General features: G+C 53.4%; 6 protein-coding genes across 6 annotated transcripts; 1 reads left to right on the top strand and 5 right to left on the bottom strand.

Annotated features, from left to right (window-relative positions):
* Nucleotides 1-684: 684 nt before the first annotated feature.
* Nucleotides 685-2525, bottom strand: PHACADRAFT_144345 (uncharacterized protein; the record flags this gene model as incomplete). The annotated part of the gene is made up of 6 exons (XM_007395933.1): nt 685-1324; nt 1375-1801; nt 1852-2127; nt 2180-2259; nt 2314-2392; nt 2443-2525. 6 exons carry the CDS (start codon nt 2523-2525, stop codon nt 1163-1165), a joined length of 1107 nt encoding a protein of 368 aa, XP_007395995.1. The 3' UTR covers nt 685-1162.
* A 165-nt stretch (nt 2526-2690) lies between these two features.
* Nucleotides 2691-6142, top strand: PHACADRAFT_209196 (uncharacterized protein; the record flags this gene model as incomplete). Its single annotated transcript, XM_007395932.1, has 10 exons — nt 2691-2733; nt 2784-2807; nt 2864-2971; nt 3042-3153; nt 3255-3567; nt 3619-3960; nt 4010-4466; nt 4521-5219; nt 5271-5677; nt 5732-6142. The coding sequence occupies 10 exons, from the start codon at nt 2691-2693 to the stop codon at nt 5750-5752; spliced, it is 2526 nt and encodes an 841-aa protein (XP_007395994.1). The 3' UTR covers nt 5753-6142.
* Nucleotides 6143-7120: 978 nt separating this feature from the next.
* Nucleotides 7121-8375, bottom strand: PHACADRAFT_195715 (uncharacterized protein; the record flags this gene model as incomplete). The annotated part of the gene is made up of 4 exons (XM_007395931.1): nt 7121-7573; nt 7630-7937; nt 7994-8136; nt 8200-8375. The coding sequence occupies 4 exons, from the start codon at nt 8373-8375 to the stop codon at nt 7121-7123; spliced, it is 1080 nt and encodes a 359-aa protein (XP_007395993.1).
* Nucleotides 8376-8633: 258 nt separating this feature from the next.
* Nucleotides 8634-9993, bottom strand: PHACADRAFT_195714 (uncharacterized protein; the record flags this gene model as incomplete). Its single annotated transcript, XM_007395930.1, has 6 exons — nt 8634-8758; nt 8822-8883; nt 8941-9200; nt 9262-9569; nt 9625-9767; nt 9833-9993. 6 exons carry the CDS (start codon nt 9991-9993, stop codon nt 8634-8636), a joined length of 1059 nt encoding a protein of 352 aa, XP_007395992.1.
* A 239-nt stretch (nt 9994-10232) lies between these two features.
* PHACADRAFT_173831 (uncharacterized protein) lies at nt 10233-14573 on the bottom strand. Its single transcript, XM_007395929.1, has 14 exons — nt 14563-14573; nt 14419-14502; nt 14256-14357; nt 14131-14203; nt 13974-14080; nt 13570-13920; nt 12969-13520; nt 12678-12915; nt 12419-12628; nt 12033-12289; nt 11536-11979; nt 11231-11480; nt 10877-11180; nt 10233-10822 (listed from the first exon to the last, which is right to left on the bottom strand). Exons 1-14 carry the CDS (start codon nt 14566-14568, stop codon nt 10576-10578), a joined length of 3225 nt encoding a protein of 1074 aa, XP_007395991.1. The 5' UTR covers nt 14569-14573; the 3' UTR covers nt 10233-10575.
* Nucleotides 14574-14825: 252 nt separating this feature from the next.
* On the bottom strand, nt 14826-16996 carry PHACADRAFT_93933 (uncharacterized protein; the record flags this gene model as incomplete). The annotated part of the gene is made up of 9 exons (XM_007395928.1): nt 14826-14930; nt 14981-15067; nt 15125-15271; nt 15324-15473; nt 15528-15617; nt 15668-16200; nt 16238-16666; nt 16726-16864; nt 16916-16996. Coding segments are annotated over 9 exons (1761 nt in total), but the record flags the coding sequence as incomplete, so codon positions are not given.

Below are 16996 nucleotides of genomic sequence, written 5' to 3'. Positions count from 1 at the left end.
CTCAACCACCAAGAGTGAGGTGAGTTTTGCGCTGCATCTATGAAGAGTAGCGGCTGGAGTGCTTGAGGTGTTCTACTACCTGCCAGTCACGCCAGCCACACGTGCTTGCCGATTCCTAGGACTGCCTCCGAGTTTCTCGGTTTAGAAAAGACGCGTACTCTGTAAGTCTGTTGGCGAACTACTGAGACTTGCTTGGCTGTCTACTTCGGTGTAGGCCTAACCAATCAGAAGCGTGCAGCTCTCAACGCGCGCTTTCAAGTTCCCCATGAAAAGGGAGCGCCATTGGCCTGCGGAGCCGAGCGCCACGAACTCATTTCTCTACCGCCTCGTCCCTGTTACTCGATACTCACTTGCCGCTCCTGTACGCTCTGCAAACCGAACTCGTGAAACAACAGCAACTTGCATAAAACGACATGTCCAGCTTTCCGTGGCTCAGGCTCACGTTTGCTAGCGCAGCTTGTGAGTGAAGCAGCTTCAAGTACGGCGCAGAGGTTCACTACGTGCGTACATTTACGTTGAAAGTCATAGGAGTAGGATATGTCATTATGCAAAGTTAGTATGGATGACTTTCCATTATTCTATGCTGATCGCGGCGAACACTTTGCATACAGCTACTACACCGACGGAGGAGGAGCTGTACAACGTAAGTGCTCTGCAGGGCACAGCGTCTCGCAACACCATACTGACATCACGATGTAGAGAATGGCGCCTGACCTGCGCAAGAAAGCCGACGCAATCCGTGCCGCAAGACTGGAAAGAGAACAGACCATACAACGGCAGTCTCAGGCGCAAGTGTGTCTGACATCCCTAATCCATACTGCCCCTTGTTGACACCACGCGCGCAGCTAAACGACCCCGATGCAACAAAACCGGTATGGGCGGACCCATCACGGAGGTCCTGAGGGCTGGTCTGCAACGTCGAGACCTGCATTTGCCATCGCTCTTGGATTGTATGACAATAAATTTCATTAACGTATATAATTGTAATCCCTCTTCAGAAGATGACTAGATGACTAGTGGCCGGCAAGAACTCTCGTCTCAGCGCTTCGTAGGACGATGCTTACTGTGCATGTCCACAACGATATGAGAAGTAGTGGATGCTAGGGACGGGATGAAAACAGAAGCCACCGCCACGACACGGGAATGGTGAGAACAGAAGAAGTCACGAAGTGACCGCTTTGTTCACAAGCAATGCGACTTCGAGAATCTGTAGCTCCTCGTCTGCCCCATCACATAGCGCTTTATCTGCTTCTGCCAGAGCCAGCGCACTCTGCGCCTTCTGTCGTGCGGTCAGTGTTGGATGCTCAATAATGAGGTCATGAAGCTACGTGCACGGTCAGTCGTGCAGTCTAGAATCTAAGCATGAATGCATACCTGCGTGAGCAATTGAGCAGCCGAGTAACCCTCCCTCACAATCTCCTTTACTTTCCTCTGTATCTGGTCGAAACCCTTCCGTCTGTCCGTAGTGCCGTCCACGTCCATAGTGTCGCCTTCAATACCAAGCGCTGCAGCAAAGTTTTGCACAGCTTCATCCGGTACGACGCCCGCTATCTCCTGAATGTCTGCCGAGGTGATCGGCGCCGGTGGGTCCGTGCTGTTCGCAAGGCGCGACGCAGACTGTAGGTAAGTGATGGAACGGCGCAGGTCACCATGCGAAGTGTTTATAAGCGTGTCAATGACAGAGTCGGGAATGTGAATATTCTCTGCACTCGCAATGGCTGCAAGCCGCGCGGAAGTCGAGGCATTGTCGAGCGGCTTGAAGCGGAATTTTGAGCAGCGGGAGGCAAGTGGTTCTATTATTCTGTGTCGCGCGTTACAGATGTGCATACCTGGAGAAATGATGGTACGAACCGTGTGACGTAGTTACACACCAAACAGAACCTTGTTATCCGCACGTAGTTCTCCATTATCCGCCGTAACGCAGCTTGGGCATCTTGCGTCATAGAATCCGCCTCATCCAGGATTATAATTTTGTATGGCGGACATGGGTACGTTTTGTCGTCCGAAGACGCGGCTTGTGCGCGAGGGGTCTGGCGAGCGAAGTCCTTGATCTTCTCTCGGACGATGCTTATACCTCGTTCGTCGGAAGCGTTGAGCTCAAGAACACGCGACCTGAAGTTGTCTGGCCTTCCGAGGGAAGAATGAGGCTTCCGGTCTTGGACATAGAGGCGTTACATACCCGAACAGTTGTCGCGCCAGAGCGAGGATAGTTGAAGTCTTTCCTGTTCCGGGTGGACCATAGAACAGCATGTGTGGCAGCTGCAAGTAACTTGAGCTCCTGTGTCAGGTATATTCGTAGGATGCGAAGCATACATTTGTTGATGTCAGTGTCCTTCTCAATACAGCCACTGTGTGCTCTTGAGCAGAGACATCGTCTATCGTCTTCGGTCGGCTGCATCCCAATTTCAGTGATTTCAACCGAGATATCGCGAACGACCTCACTATTTCTCAACCCAAGGCTGCAGTGCCGGATCTATTGTGTGCTTGGCGGGCTCCTTGGGCGCATGGAGCTGGAAAAAAGCCATCGCTGGGGAAGGTGATGGTGGACGTGACCAGATGTCCGTAGCGCGTGTGACGCGTTCACTTAGTCGCGTACTGTCACAGTGCGGTAACGACGGTCACTGCTCCGGGCGTCACGTCGCGTGGTCGTTCCGCACGTTGAGCAGACACCGTCATCACTACCGGCGACGATGGCGGCAATGACCGTCATGGCAACTACAGACATGAATAGGAGTACGTGCGCTTTTTGAGACGTTAGATATACTGCTGACGCTTTCGTGCAGCAGCACAAGATGCAGCTGCACCAGGTACAACAACAATCTCTACTTCCAACCCGAAAAGGCTCATTCATCGTGAACGATAGTTGTAGATGAGAAACCAGAACGCGTCCCTCTGGTCGAACTTAAGAATGGAAAGCTAGCGGTGAAGCAAAAAGCTCTCTCATTCGAGAAGATGTCCGAGACTATGCAAGGTATGTTTTACCCACAAAACTCTCGTTGAACACGAAGTATCGCAGCCCCTCACTCACAATACATCATCAGAAATTGTACAGCTCAGAGAAATGCTCGAGGGAAGGATGGAATGCAAGGCGCCACCACTAACTACGATCCCTGACGACCACCGACCCTTGATTGCCAAATTGACACAGGAGAGGTGAGTTACTTGTGTGCCACGTCGACTCCCGTGACTGTTGGTGTATTCCCCTTTAGTCCCCCTTCGAAGTTTAAACTCAGTTTCTGACGATCTCATTCCAGCGAAAAGACCCTTACTGCGCTCTCAAAACACATTCAACAGGAGCTGTTGCCAGCTCAAGACGAGGACGATGAAGAAGCATGCAGGGAGATTCAATCCGCGTTACCATTAGACGTCATCGAGAACTCCGTCAAAGCGACTGCGGTACGGACGAACTACGGATTGGATGCTGCGCGGATACCCAACGCCCCTACGGGTGCAAAGATACCAGTGGCGTGGCAGATCTGGCGGTGGGAGGTGAAAGAAGAGTTTCGGGAATGGCTTCCTAAACAGTCTCGAGAGAAAGCACTGTTAAGGCTTTTTGAACGGAAGCAGGTGCGCTAGTCATCTCAAGTCATGTTTACAGAGCTTCACGGTATTTCACAGATCATGGAGGACGTCCTCACTTTGTTCCAAAGCCTACCAGAACCTGATCAGCTGTCTATTCTCTCCGGGAACGCCAAGATCTCGACAAGTACCGCGAAAGTGCCACCGACGGTGGGGAAGCCCCCTGCGTCTGTCCTCCCTGAGGACAATGAGCTGCCGCGATCAGCGCCGGCGGCTCTGCCGGCTGAGCTAGGCGCATCGTCAGGTTCGCTGAAGGGAAATTTTGACGAAAATGGCGATGAAAGCGCAAAGCAGCAGTCAGAAGATCCAGACTCGCCTGCGAAGGCTGGAAAAGGGCGGCCAAAAAAGCCCGTTGACCCAGAGAAAGCTGCTAAGGCACGTGTTTCTACATGTGCTACTCCAAGCTCGCTGATTGCATCATCTTATATAGGAGAAAGAGCGACTTGAGCGGAAGCTCGCGAAGGCTGAGAAGGAGAAAAAGGCTCAGGAAGCCCATAGCCGGTCTCAAAGCCTTCTGGCCACCTTCTTCGGCAAACCCAAGGCCTCAGCTGCCAGCTCCTCTGCCTTGTCGAGTAATGCCAGCTCAACATCAGCAGGGGCTAAGGAACAGTCTAAGGTCATTTCGGAATTTGAGAAGGCATTCAAGCCGTTCTTGCTGAAGAAGGACGCGACGCTTGCACCGATAAACTGGTTTGCGGAAGTGCAGGCAGGAAAGACGTTCAAGGGAAAGGAGAAGGAGAGCGGGGTTATCATCATCGATGACGACGAGGATGAGCGCGAGTGTAAGGCAGAGAAGCCGAGGGCGCAAGAGGACGAGGATGTGCAGATGGTCGATGCGTCAGAGTGGGAAGGCCGCTATCAGGATCTGGGCCAGAAGACAGCGGAAGGTGGGTCTTCGTTTATGCGTAGCAAAATTATGCTCGCTAACGTCGCTGCCACAGAACGCCTGAGAGACTCGTTACGTTCCTTGCACCCCCACCTCCGGCCTCCGGCGCTGCCTTACCCCCCTCGGCGACATCCGACCCTCAAGTCGTACCACCCCTACGTCGTGCGCACAATCATGCAAAACCTCACTGAAGCCGAGGTGACAGGCGAGGATGATGCGGCGGTGCGCAAGCCGCTGGCTCTGCTACGTGACCGCGCAAAGATCCCTGCGAAGGTGCTCATCTTCCACGAAGACTCCCGCCCGGGATACTTTGGCACCTGGACACGCAACTCGCGCGAGGTCGGGCCGCGTCGGCCATTCGGGAAAGATGTGGTAAGCATCGACTACTCCGTCGACAGTGAGGCGGAATGGGAGGATGACGAAGAAGGTGACGTCCTGGAGGACGCGGGCGACGAAGACGACGAAGACGCTGGCGCGGCGGAAGATGCGGACTCGGACCTAGAGAGCTGGCTTGTTGATGATGATGAACTTGTCGAGCCCGGTACGCCCATAGACGAGCGACTCGGCAGTCCCGACTTCCCGCCGCTCCCCGCGCCGAGCAAGCGCAAGAGTAAAGAAGGTGAAGAGAAGAAAAGCAAGAAACGGCGCGTCGTAGAGCCGCTAGTTCCGTTTGAGAAGGGCCCATGCTGGGAGGACACCCTTGGTGAATGCACATGGGAGCCTTTCAAGGCAATGCGGATACATTTTCTTAACGGTGAGAGATTAATTGGTTCATGGTCTACACAAGCTAATACGCTGTACACAGACACACCAGTCCCCATCGATCCTTTCAAGTTCGTCGCGCCTCCCGTCGAGCATGTCCCAGCAGGCAAAACTACAACACAACCGTCCCAGTCCGTCAATTTTGCCGTCCCTGCACTGCCTGCGCATGTGGCCTCCGCGTCCTCCGCCTTAGGCAGCCTCTCCATTGAGCAGGCCAAGCGCCCCATGGCGGCTCCAAAGACGGCGTTCCCAGAGGCATCGGTGCCAGTGCTGCTTGCAAAGATCAAAGAACTCAACACGGGCAGCCTGGCCGTGATTGTTGAGGGTGTGTATAAGGAGTTGAATGCGCTTGTGAAAAAGAATGCGATCGAAGCCAAAGTTCGAGAGATCGGTGAGAAGAGCAGGGAACCTGGTGCTGGGAAAGTGTGGGTCGTCAGGTCCGAGGTCACGGTGAGTGTTTCTCATCTTTAACGAGGGATTGAGAATTAATGAGCGGGAATGTAGGCATTGTACGGTTTGGCGTGAGGAGAGACTGCGGTGCCGTCGGTTTGATTACGTTTGCATGGACTCTAGGTTCCTCGCGGCATGCTAGCCGTCATTGCATATATTCTACAGATCTTATTTGGCTCTCGGATCTGCTGCTCGACTGTATATACCCTTAGCACGCTTTCAGATCAGCGTGCCAATCTCATGTAGTCACCTAACGCATGTGCTCGGCCAGGTTCAGAAAATGAGAATATTGCTAGTGTACATTCGGCATGCAGGAAGGGATATTAGTAATAAATAGAGTATATCCTCAGCCTAAGGGGCGGAGATCATGATGAGGCAAGCTTCCAAGCGAAGTTGGCGTAGTCTGCGTCAGAAAGCGTTGGGTCGTTGAAAGAGAGAACGTGTATGTCGCCGGATCGTGCACCTGGATCGAGTGTCAAATAGATGTTAGAGTTTACGCGTACTTGGCACTCACGGATGAGCATCTTGTGCATCCTACCGTCCTTGTCTATAATGGGCTCGAACCCAAGCCCGCGGTACATCGCGAGTCGCAACCTTCATTCACATTAGCATCGTCCAGCTTAACAGAGATGAGAAATACGCACACGGTCGCGTCTAAATCATGCTTCGCAGCTGGATCTTCCTGCTCTAGTGCCTGCAGCTCCTCCTTGAGACCCTGTAGCTCCGCCTCCTTGCGCGCGAGCAGGTCCTCTGCCTCGTTGATCGCTTTGCCGAGCGAGAATTTGGCGCCGTCAAGCCGGTTCAGCGTCGTGGCGTGCTGTTCCGCGCTAGGCACTGTGCTTGGGCGTGTCGAGGACACGCGCGCGGCTTCCAGGACCCTCGCGAGTTCTAGTGGTGAGGATGCATCGGCGAGGAAGCAAAGACAGGAACTTGATGGACGGACCACGCAGTTTGCCTTTTGCTTGGTCGATCTCTTTCTTGCGCGTTGCCTCCGTCAGTGACATCTGCTCTTCAGCTGCTGCGATAGTCATGTAGTCTTCTTCTGGGTCAATGATTGCGGCGCCTTCCCGCATGGTCTTACTAGGTCGAGTTTGACAAGTCAGCAAGGACAATCCGCAATACTATGAGAGCAATCGACGTGCATGATATCTTTAATGTCTATTGAGGCCATCTTGTCTGTGAGTCGAGGGTGTGCTTGACGAAGAGTGAGGGTTGCGGATCAAGCTGCACAAGCGCCGAAGCGGTTCGGCGCGTTTCGGCGCGTCGAGGACGCGACGCGACGCGTATTTCCACGATCATCGATCATGAAGTATAGAAGTGTCATGTTGCAACAGTACTATGGCACTACTCAAGCGGGCATCGCGGCTACCACGTGCGAATTGTGCTTTGCGCTAATAAAAACTCGCTGGAGTGGTAGCCAAGAACATTCAACGATATCAACTCTCAGTCGACCTCAGGGTCGACTTTCACTACCACCTTGCCCAACGCCCTCTGTGACATAATTCGGTCGTATGCCGCAAGAGCGTCTTCGAACTTAAATACGCTGTCGACGATAGGCTTGACCTTACCCTCGTCGACATACCGCGCCAGTTCCTCTAGCTTCTCTTTTTTCACTGTCATCACTGGCAGCTTCCTCCACTGCCGCGGCGTTCCACCGAGCCAGAGTGGGCGGTTGACCTCCCACGTTAGCCAAGCGAAGTTCATGATGCTTCCCAGCGTGCTGGTGGGCCACGGCGCGACAGCGAGGTAGAGCCCGTTCGGCTGCAGGTATGCCGGGCTTTGGGTGTATAAGGGCACGTTCGCGTCGCCGACGGCGTCAAAAATGAGGTGGAACTTGGGCGTCGGCGGGTCGCGTTCGAGTTGCTCATACACCGGCGCCTTGGTGTAGTCTACGAACTGCGCTTGTCGTGAGCGAACTTTACGAGGGGAGCTGACGAAATGGAAAATCATACCGCGTCTACACCCAAGCTACGGAGGAACTCTTCCCGCTTGCTGGATCCAGTGACAGTGACTTTAGCACCGATCGCCTTCGCAAGCTGGATCGCAACAATGCCCACTGCGGTGCTCCCACCGTTGATGAAAAGACTCTGGCCTTCTTCGAGCTTCCCTATGTGAACGAGGGCTTCACACGCTGTGAGCCCCACGAGACCAAGGCCGGCAGCTTCGCTGGGTTTAAGGGAAGGCGAGCGTAGGACGATGTGCGATGTAGGCACACGCGTGTACTGCACGAGAGAACCTTGCCCGGTCCCAATTTTGAGGCCTGTGCGAAACCATTGTAGGTCAGCGAAGAATATGGAAGGTACAATGAGAGCGTACCAACGGGGACAAAGCCCCAGACTGCCTGGCCAGTTGCCAGGTCTGTACCATTCGCGTCGGCGATAATGCCCGTGAAGTCATGCTCAGCAACGTGCGGTCGTTTTGCGATGAAGTTTGGTAAGATTCCCATGAGCTTGTAACCCCTGTGCGTAACGAATGTGAGTAAGCGTCGAGCAGATGACAGTATGCACTGGAAGGTGACATACACGGGGTTGAGGGCAGCAGCTTGCACTTTGATAAGGACCTCTCCTTCAGCGAGATCGGAGGGAACAGCAGCATTCTCGTCAAGGACCAAGGCGACCCTGGGCTTCCCTCTCCTCACAACAACCCAGGCTTTCTGTCTGTGGAATATGGCGGCGTCGTTCAACTTTGTCGCCGACATGATAGTACTAGAGGAGCGAGGTTTGTTTTTTGCGCACATCGCAGGTATATATGAGCACCCTGAGTCTATCATTGACTGTTGTTTAAGGGCAGTCAGCTGCAGACTGAATTTCAACGAGGGGCAGGTGACAAGACCAGCCTGAGACCGAGTCAGCGACGAAGCGCCTAGCGGTGTTTAACGCGTCTGCACGTGAAAAACGGCGCGTACTACTCAACGAGATACAAAAGATGCAAGATATCCAGGCTAAGGTCACTGGGGTCACTCAACAGAAGGATCCACTCTCACTACGACTTTCCCGGTCGATCTACCCTCCATGACACGCTCGTACGCCTTTAGGACATCTTCGAATGCAAAGACAGAGTCAACGACGCCCTTCACCTTCCCTAATCACAAGAACAGCGTGTCCTCAGTAATACCGGATGATATTACACGGAAAACACTCTTACCATTGGTAACATACTTGCCCAGCTGCTGAAACTCGTCCGGTCTATTGCTGACAGAAATTAGCCTGCATCGGAGCGTCAGCATCCATTACAGTATGGGAGACGTAACATAAAGCACTCACTTCCACGAAGCCTTGACGCCACCAAGGAACCTAGGCGTCATGATAGCAAGCATGAGCTTCGCAATACCAACATAGCCCCCGCTGGTGCTCGGCTGAGGCCCAACGGTGACGAAGGTGCCGCCTGGAGCGAGGTACGCTCCGCTGCACGTATAAAATAGCGGATCCGCAGTACCGACTGCCTCCAGAAAGACATGATATTTGGGTGTCGGTGGGTCCTTTGCCAGTTGCTCGTATACAGGACCTTTGGTGTAATCGACAAACTGACGAGGAGATTGCCACCGGGTCACCATCTGACAAATTCTCGTACCGCGGCGAACGCACCCTGTCAACTCCGAGTCCCCTGAGGAACTCTTCCTTCTTGCCAGATGCGCTTGCACCAACCGTGCATCCGAGTGCCTTGGCCATCTGGATCGCAACAATGCCCACGGCAGTGCTCCCGCCGTTGACGAAGATGCTTTGCCCCGGCTCGAGCTTCGCACTCTGGAAGAGCGCATGATACGCCGTCGCGCCCACGAGGCCGAGCCCGGCCGCCTCGGTCGTCTTGACATTTGGCGGCTTTGGGAGCATGAGCTGTGCGGGGACGCGCGCATACTCGCAGAGTGCGCCCTGCCTGCTTAAGAACTGAGTGGCTGCGAGGTAGGGATGTCAGGCGGAGGATGAGGGAATGAGGGAAAAGGTGCGTACGGATCGGTATCCAGCCGTAGACCTCTTGTCCCTTCTGCAGGTCTGTGCCGTTCGCGTCGACGATGACGCCTGCGAAGTCGTGCTCCGCGACGTGCGGGCGGCGCATGACGAAGTTGGGCAGCAAACCTATCATTTTGTAGCTTCTGTTGTGCTCACATGGGCACTCAGTATTTGAGGTCACTAGGAGAGTGTAAGGAGGAGGACCTACATCGGATTGAAAGCTGCGGCCTGTACACGGACGAGTACTTCGCCCTTGGCGAGCTTCTTTGCCACGGGGTATTTGTCGTCCAGCTTCAACGCTCTAGCGGGCACGCCCTTGCGAACAATGACCCACGCCTTCTGGGTGTCTGGAATGGTGAAAGCAGCCATTCTATGCTACGCGCAGTGTCCAAAGCTTAAGGGACGAGAGGGGCGGTCGGGTTACGAAAGAACGGGGTGTATGAGCGAACTTGCCAGCTCTTTTGATGAATGCATAGCAAAGATGTTGATGGTTGATGGAGCGGATAACGAGACCGTGTGCTCGATATCTCTCCCACGAAATCTCGCACTGTGATGGCAAGCGTAGTGCGGCCTGGCAGGGGTTGCGTGCTTCGTTGTCAACGACCGATCGTCAGCATCATGCGCAATAGCCGGCCGCGGTCTATCATACGAGGTGAATTCACAGCTAAGCTCTGACTAGGCTACTGTTACATTGATATATGCAGAACACTAACGCGAAAGCGAGCGGGGTACATTAAAACGACAAATGAATGAAGAGAAGCTTGAGCGAGCGCGGCCAACGTGAGACGACATTGAAGCAGACAAAAGATGGAGGTGTATTGATGTGTTGCGCAGCGGTAGGAGTGAGACCGCCCGACAGATTACAGGTTGAGGTATATGCCTCATCGTACAGTTACTGGTCTGGTCCGTGGCGGGCGAGCGTCGTCGGGATCCGACAGTAACGCCAGTGTTTTAGATGTCCTCGTCCTTGTCCTCTATCTGCGACGGCTTGAGCATGCCGGGGATACGCATTGCGGCCTCGCGCTCTTCTTGTGCCTTGCGCTGAGCTTCGTCTTCCTTCTCCTCGAGATACAGCTCTGCGTTGTCGCCAGCCGAGAACTCCTTAAGCTGTATCAAGAAGTCGCGCAGTGCCAGCTTGAACCGGTTAATGTCGTTGTGGAACTCGCCTAGGCTCATCACGAACGTCTGGATTTGCGCACTGCAAACAACTTGGTCAGCTCACGTCTTCTCCTCGAAGTTGACAGGCACTCACTTTTGCACGTGGGGGAATGCTGACTTGAGGAGATTCGCTGTGTACTCCCGTAGGAAGACCGTATTGTTAATGCTCGGATCCGGCACTTGTGATGGGTCGAACAACGGGACAGTGATCTGGTTCGTCTCTACAAGCTGGAACATGCGCGCGAGGAGCATACTCTGCAGCTTGAAGCCGCTCTTATGATCTGTGTCTGTGAGGACATAGAATATATCCTGCATAATGCTCAGGAAGTATTGTTGGAAGAACGCATTTGCAACTCCTGAGTCGGCGGTGGCGAAGTTATTAATGACTTCCAGACACACTGAAAAATCGGTCAGCAAAAACTAGACAGAGAAGCTCAAGCACATTTACAGTTCAGGCCGGTCTCGGCAATGTCACGCATCGTGTGCTTGATAGCCCAGATGATACTATCCATGAACAGCTTGAATTGTTGTGGCGGGATGGTCAAGAGAGCCGGGAAGCAGTTCAGGTTGATCGCACGGAGTAGCTTGAAAAAGCCAACACGATGTTCAGGGAACTCGGCGAAGTCTTGATTGATCATGTTGAGTGTTGGCTCAAACACAGCATCCAAGATTGCGGGCACCTGGGGCGTCAATAGAGGCTGCGACAAAGTTTCGAGTTAGCATGCCCGTACAATGAGTAAAGCTTTTACATACTCCTAGCCTGCTAATGATCGTAGCCATGACGTTCAACACCTCGGCGTCGCGCGCCGCAGGGACGTTACGGTTGTAGTCACCAAGGATCGCGTCGAGGAGAGGAGGCATGAAGTTGCCATTCACAGTCTCAAGATCCTCGGCCTTCCTGATGAATGTCTCCATGAGCTTGAGGACCTCTTTTTTGATCGTCCTGAGCTGGCGGACTTTCGGCGTCTTCGTCGCGATCAGGCCTTCGCGCGCAATAGTCTCGCTGATAATACCGCTGACGGCCTTGTATAGGCCAAGCATGTCGAGGAATATACGTGCGATCTGCGGGAGGTAGAATGCGCCGATGGAGGTACACGCCGCGACGTTCGTCTTCAAGACATTAGAGAGAATCTTGATGTTATCCATGTTACCGAGAACATCCATATTCTGTGCCGCTTGCGCCATGAGCGAGTCCCACTATATGGCAGACTTAGCAATATCCGGGTAAAATTAAGACGACTGGTACGGACGGCGTTGTTGGGCAGCTCCATAAGTTTTGCAATGAGCTTCTCTTGCTGAGGCTTGTTCGGTTGCGCAGAAATCATGTAGCCGACGGCCTCATAGAATGTGTGCACCTGCTGCGGCGACAGGTCGACGGTGATGCGATGCAGCATCCGGAGGATCTCGTCGACGAATGGCTCGGTCTCGCCTGCCTGCTGCATGACAAAGTGGCGACGACACTTCTGCGCAATCTTGATAAACGTATCGCACGCCATGTCTTGGACACCTGTATACATACGCGAGTTTGCGACGTCAATCTTCGTTATTGCTCGCAGGACCATCGACTGCCACACGAAAGAAGGCGACAGAAGATACACAACGAGAGAAAAAGCAGCAAGGGGACAACGGAACGCACCTTCGTGGGTCTCGTGCATGAACTCGAATAACTTGTTGACGACTGTCTTGAGGAACTTCCAATGCGCTTTGAGGAAACGAGGATACTGGCCGACGATGTACATGATGTCCGATGCCACAACGGCTTTGTTGTCCTTGCCGCGCTTGATCTCGCATAGACCAAGTAGGTCCTTGATAACGGTGACCAAAAAGCGCTTCTCAGTCTCCTCGTCTGTATCTAAATGAGTGAACGGGTCGCACGCCAAAAAGAACGTACGTACTCATGGCGCCGGATATGGATCCAATAGCCCAGCACAGAGTATTGAGGTTCTGCCACGACCATTCGGAGCCGTCCACTTGCTTGGCAAGCTTCTCCGTGAGAATGGTCTCGGTGTCTTGAACATCCAGGTGGGTGAGGTACACAAGTAGTTCGCGCATCTGCTTGTAGAGGACAATGGTGTCACTCTCCTTCATGAACTCACGTACAATCTCTCCCTCCTCGTTCTCGACGATGAGAACCTTTGTATCAAGAGTCAATAATCCAAATAGCACGTCTGTGGCGGATGGCGCACCTCCTCAGGCTTCACCATCTTCTCGATGACAACCAACCGCAAGTTCGAGAGCACATCACTGTATATGGTCTTGCGTAGATTCATGCCGTTTAGCATACTCTGCGAACCACCGAGACTGAGGCCCATGAGAAGCCCCGAGTCGCCGATAGGTAGACTCTGGATCTCCTCGTACAGCTCAGCGACAAGCTTGAGCCAATACTCAAGACAGATCTTGAAGATTTCTCGCTCATCGACCTGGGAGATCTTGACGAGGTAGAGATGAGCATTGAGCAGTACATCACGATTCTGCTCGGTCTCTACAGCGCGAAGGTGGTTCGATAGGAAGTTACAGAGGAAAAGCGCAAGGTTCAGGACGAGCTCTTGGCCAGCATCGCCCGCATTTGCGTACGCCTGGGCAATGTTCGTGCTCGGAGGAATCATCCGGTTGACTGAGGTCATGACCATCGCGAAAAGGATAACAAATTTCGGGTCGTATTCGGGACCCACATTGAGCGCCGCAATCTCTGCGAGACACTTGAGCGTGACATTACGAAATTCTGGAGCTTCCAGGAACTACGTGCACGGTGAGAAAGTTGCCACCGGTAACAAAACGAATACGCACTCGGTTCAGCAAAAGATCGATTATTGTTGTCTCGAAGATGTATCCCAGAGGTATCCAATTGAGGAACCTAAGCAGGGTCTCAAGGGTAGCCCTGATGAGCGAAGTCTTCTGGGCCTCCTCGAGGATCTCGGAGCAAAGCTTGAAAATTTCAGAGAACTCGCCACACATTTGATTCTTGAGATTCTTGACTTTTGCCTGAGTCATTTGTTCGGCAGAGAAGTCGAAAACCTCCTCGGAGAGAAGTCGCAAGATGACCATGTTGTTCTCGCACAGTGAGAGATTCGTCTTGGAGGATTCCACAAGCTCGGAAATGAATGTCGGCCAGTTATGTGGCCATTCTTGCTTCAGGATCTAAGGAAGATGTTGAGATGTACAGACAAGACGCTTTGGCGGCGGGGGCGCACCTGCACCAAAGCAAGATTGAGCTTGTTGACATATGTCTTTTCTCTCCGGAGGGTGGCCTCGTCCGACGCGATCTTGACAGTTATGCCAACAATGAAGTTTCGAATGCCTGGTGTGAATGTTGGCAGTGTCACAAAAGAAACGCGTCTGCTTACTCACCTTGCCGCTGGCCCTCTGGTAATGACTTCCATCGCGTGAGAATCAATTTCTCGAGGATCTGAAGTCCTATATACTACAGGTGCTAGGTCAACATGAGATACAAGATAAGGCCGGATGCAACGCACTTTCGCCTGAGGAAAAGATGACCGTTCAAGGATGTCGGGAACCCTAGTCCATGCATCTGGATGCTCTTGAAATTGTGTGAGCACTTGCTGAGCCATTTGTTGCTGTGAAATAGGCGAGATACGATGAGATACGCGTATCGTACGCGATATGAAGAACACGTACTTCCTGCCCAGAACCGGCATAGAAAGCCATGGCGACCTTGTCCATTAACGAGACGTCAAACTCCCTCGAAAAGTCGAGTATGCCCTAAAATAGTACGGCTTGGGATCAGCACGACTAAGACGCGATGTATTCGGCTGAGCGTACCTCCATGGTGGTGGCGACGTGGGGATTTGAGGCCGAGGTGAAAGAAGAGAGAAAGAGAGTCGGGGTTGCTGTGGGCGGCGTCGGTGGACACTGCTGAGTGTGGTTGGGCAGAGGGTCAGATCCGTCCCGATCTCCCTTACATCAGCGCCAGAGCGCGCCGAGCGCCCGCATAACTAGACGCCCACATTGGGATGTCGCATATACAACGTCTACAGCGTAACATACTATCCCCTGCAACTAATGTACCAGAAATTCTGAGTTTATTACAGTTCGTGGCCTTCCTGAAACTGCCGGTACCGCCGCAGAACCTCTGGCGTAATTTGTTTCTTGACCACCTTGGCGGCCTCGATGAACGCACTTTGAGGCACCTGCACGTCCGGTTAGCCCTAGTTCTCCGTAATGCGAAAAGTCAACATACAAATTGAGCCTGGAAGTTCTCTCTCATCGTCAGCATCGCCGCCTCTTGGCAGAGCGCAGCGAGCTCAGCGCCAGAATAGCCGTCGGTCTAGAGAGATCGGTTGTCAGTACGCATCTTCATCGTGGTAACGAATACTGATTATACCATCCGAGAAATTTGTCCGACGTCAAGCTCGGGCTCAACGCTCATCTTTTGTGTACGTATCCTAAGAATCTCCACGCGTCCCTGGAAATCAGGTGGGCCGACGAAGATTTGGCGATCCAAGCGACCAGGGCGCATGAGTGCAGAGTCCTGTAATTGGCCATGAGAGCACTACTCAAGCTCATCACCGAGAGCTGCTGACCAAGACGTCTGGTCTATTCGTCGCTGCAACGACAGTCACACCGACGAGCTCCTCCACGCCGTCAATCTCATTTAGAAGACTTGTAAGCACGCCTTCGTGAGCGTTGCTATCGGAACCAGTGCGCGAAGAGCCGAGGGCGTCGACTTCATCCTGTGGCGAACGCTCGTCAGGAATGGTATGCAGTCTGTGACAGTCTGCACTCACAAAGAAGATGATCGAGGGCGCAGCTGCTCGAGCTTTCCTGAAGATTTCGCGAACTGCGCGCTCGGACTCGCCAAGATATTTATTCAGCAGCTACGCACCGATTAAATTTGGGAGATATATGCACAGTTCTGGGGACGCACCTCCGGACCCTTGACAGCGACGAAGTTCACCCCGCTTTCCGTAGCCAAAGCACGGACGAGCATTGTCTTGCTACATCCAGGCGGACCGTACAACAGCACACCCTTCGGAGCTTTGACACCAAGCCTCTCAAACGCCTCGGGATGCTTGACTGGCCATTCTACACACTCGCGCAGCTTCTGAATTGTTGTAGCTTGCCCGCCGATGTCGCTATAGCGTACGCGAGCAGTGTCGAGAAAGACGGAGCGCAGTGCGGATGGGCGGACGCTCAATAACGCGCCGGCGAGATCGTCAAAAGTGACCTTGGCCTCCGAGATCGAGGACGGGTCGGAAGAATGCGAGGCGAGCCAGCGTTTTATGGTCGAAGTGCCGGCTTCACGCACTACGGCACTAAGGTCGGCGCCAACGTATCCATGCGCGCGCGAAGCTACAGTGCGAATTTCGTCCCGAGTAAGCGTGTGTGGGGTTTTGACAAGGAGGACGTCGAAGATCGAAGCTCGTGCATCAGCATCTGGTACGCCTGAAAACAAGTTTGCTAACAACATGATCATGCATGTAAAGTGGATACGCACCAATTTCGATCTCTCGGTCAAATCGCCCCGGTCTTCTAAGGGCAGGATCGATGGCATTCGGCCTGTTAGTTGTCGCGACGACTACGACCTGCTCCTCCTTCCCGTCTTTGCCTATTTCCTCTATGCCATCCATGATAGTTAGCAATTGCGCCACGACGCGCTTTTCTACCTCTCCACCGGGGCCTTCCTCACGCCGGGGACACAGCGCGTCGACCTCATCGAGCACGACGATGCATGGACTCTTCGCCCGGGCTTGGGCGAAGACGTCACGGATCTTGGATTCAGTCTCGCCGTGATAAGCAGAGGAAAGTTCGGGACCATTGATGATGATGACCGAAGAGTTCGTTGAAGCCGCGATTGCACGTGCGAGATGAGTCTTTCCTGTTCCCGGCGGGCCATGCAAGAGGATACCACGAGGCGGTTTGAGACCTGAGTGTACCGAGCAATGTAAGTAGTAGATTGTTTTGTTCACTGGCGAGCACGCTTACCAAAGTGGCGGAAGAGCTCCGGATGTGTTAGAGGAATCTCAATGAGGTCCCGGATTTGGGCAATCTGCTTGTCGACGCCACCTACAGCGCTATAAGCGTTAGCAGGCAAGGTTGATTCTATGCCTCTCATGTCGGCGATCTGAAAGACTTCAATGGGATGCAGCTCCGTGCGACACGAGCATTTGGTTACCTTGTCATCGGGGCCTTTGCTATCGTCGTAAATGGTAACAAAGGTGTCCCATCCCACGGTCCATAACTTGGGCTTTGAGTC

The sequence above is a fragment of the Phanerochaete carnosa genome (assembly GCF_000300595.1).
Source record: "Phanerochaete carnosa HHB-10118-sp unplaced genomic scaffold PHACAscaffold_5, whole genome shotgun sequence".
Classification (NCBI taxonomy): Eukaryota; Fungi; Basidiomycota; class Agaricomycetes; order Polyporales; family Phanerochaetaceae; genus Phanerochaete; species Phanerochaete carnosa.
Note: the sequence above shows the minus strand (reverse complement) of the source record. Positions and strands in the feature narration are given on the sequence as shown.

Coding starts and splice junctions, on each gene's coding strand:
- PHACADRAFT_173831 (XM_007395929.1), bottom strand. Junction 13,521..13,569: donor TCGATCTTTTGCTGAACCGA/GTGCGTATTCGT, acceptor CCGTGCACGTAG/TTCCTGGAAGCTCCAGAATT. Junction 12,916..12,968: donor AGATGGTGAAGCCTGAGGAG/GTGCGCCATCCG, acceptor CTTGATACAAAG/GTTCTCATCGTCGAGAACGA.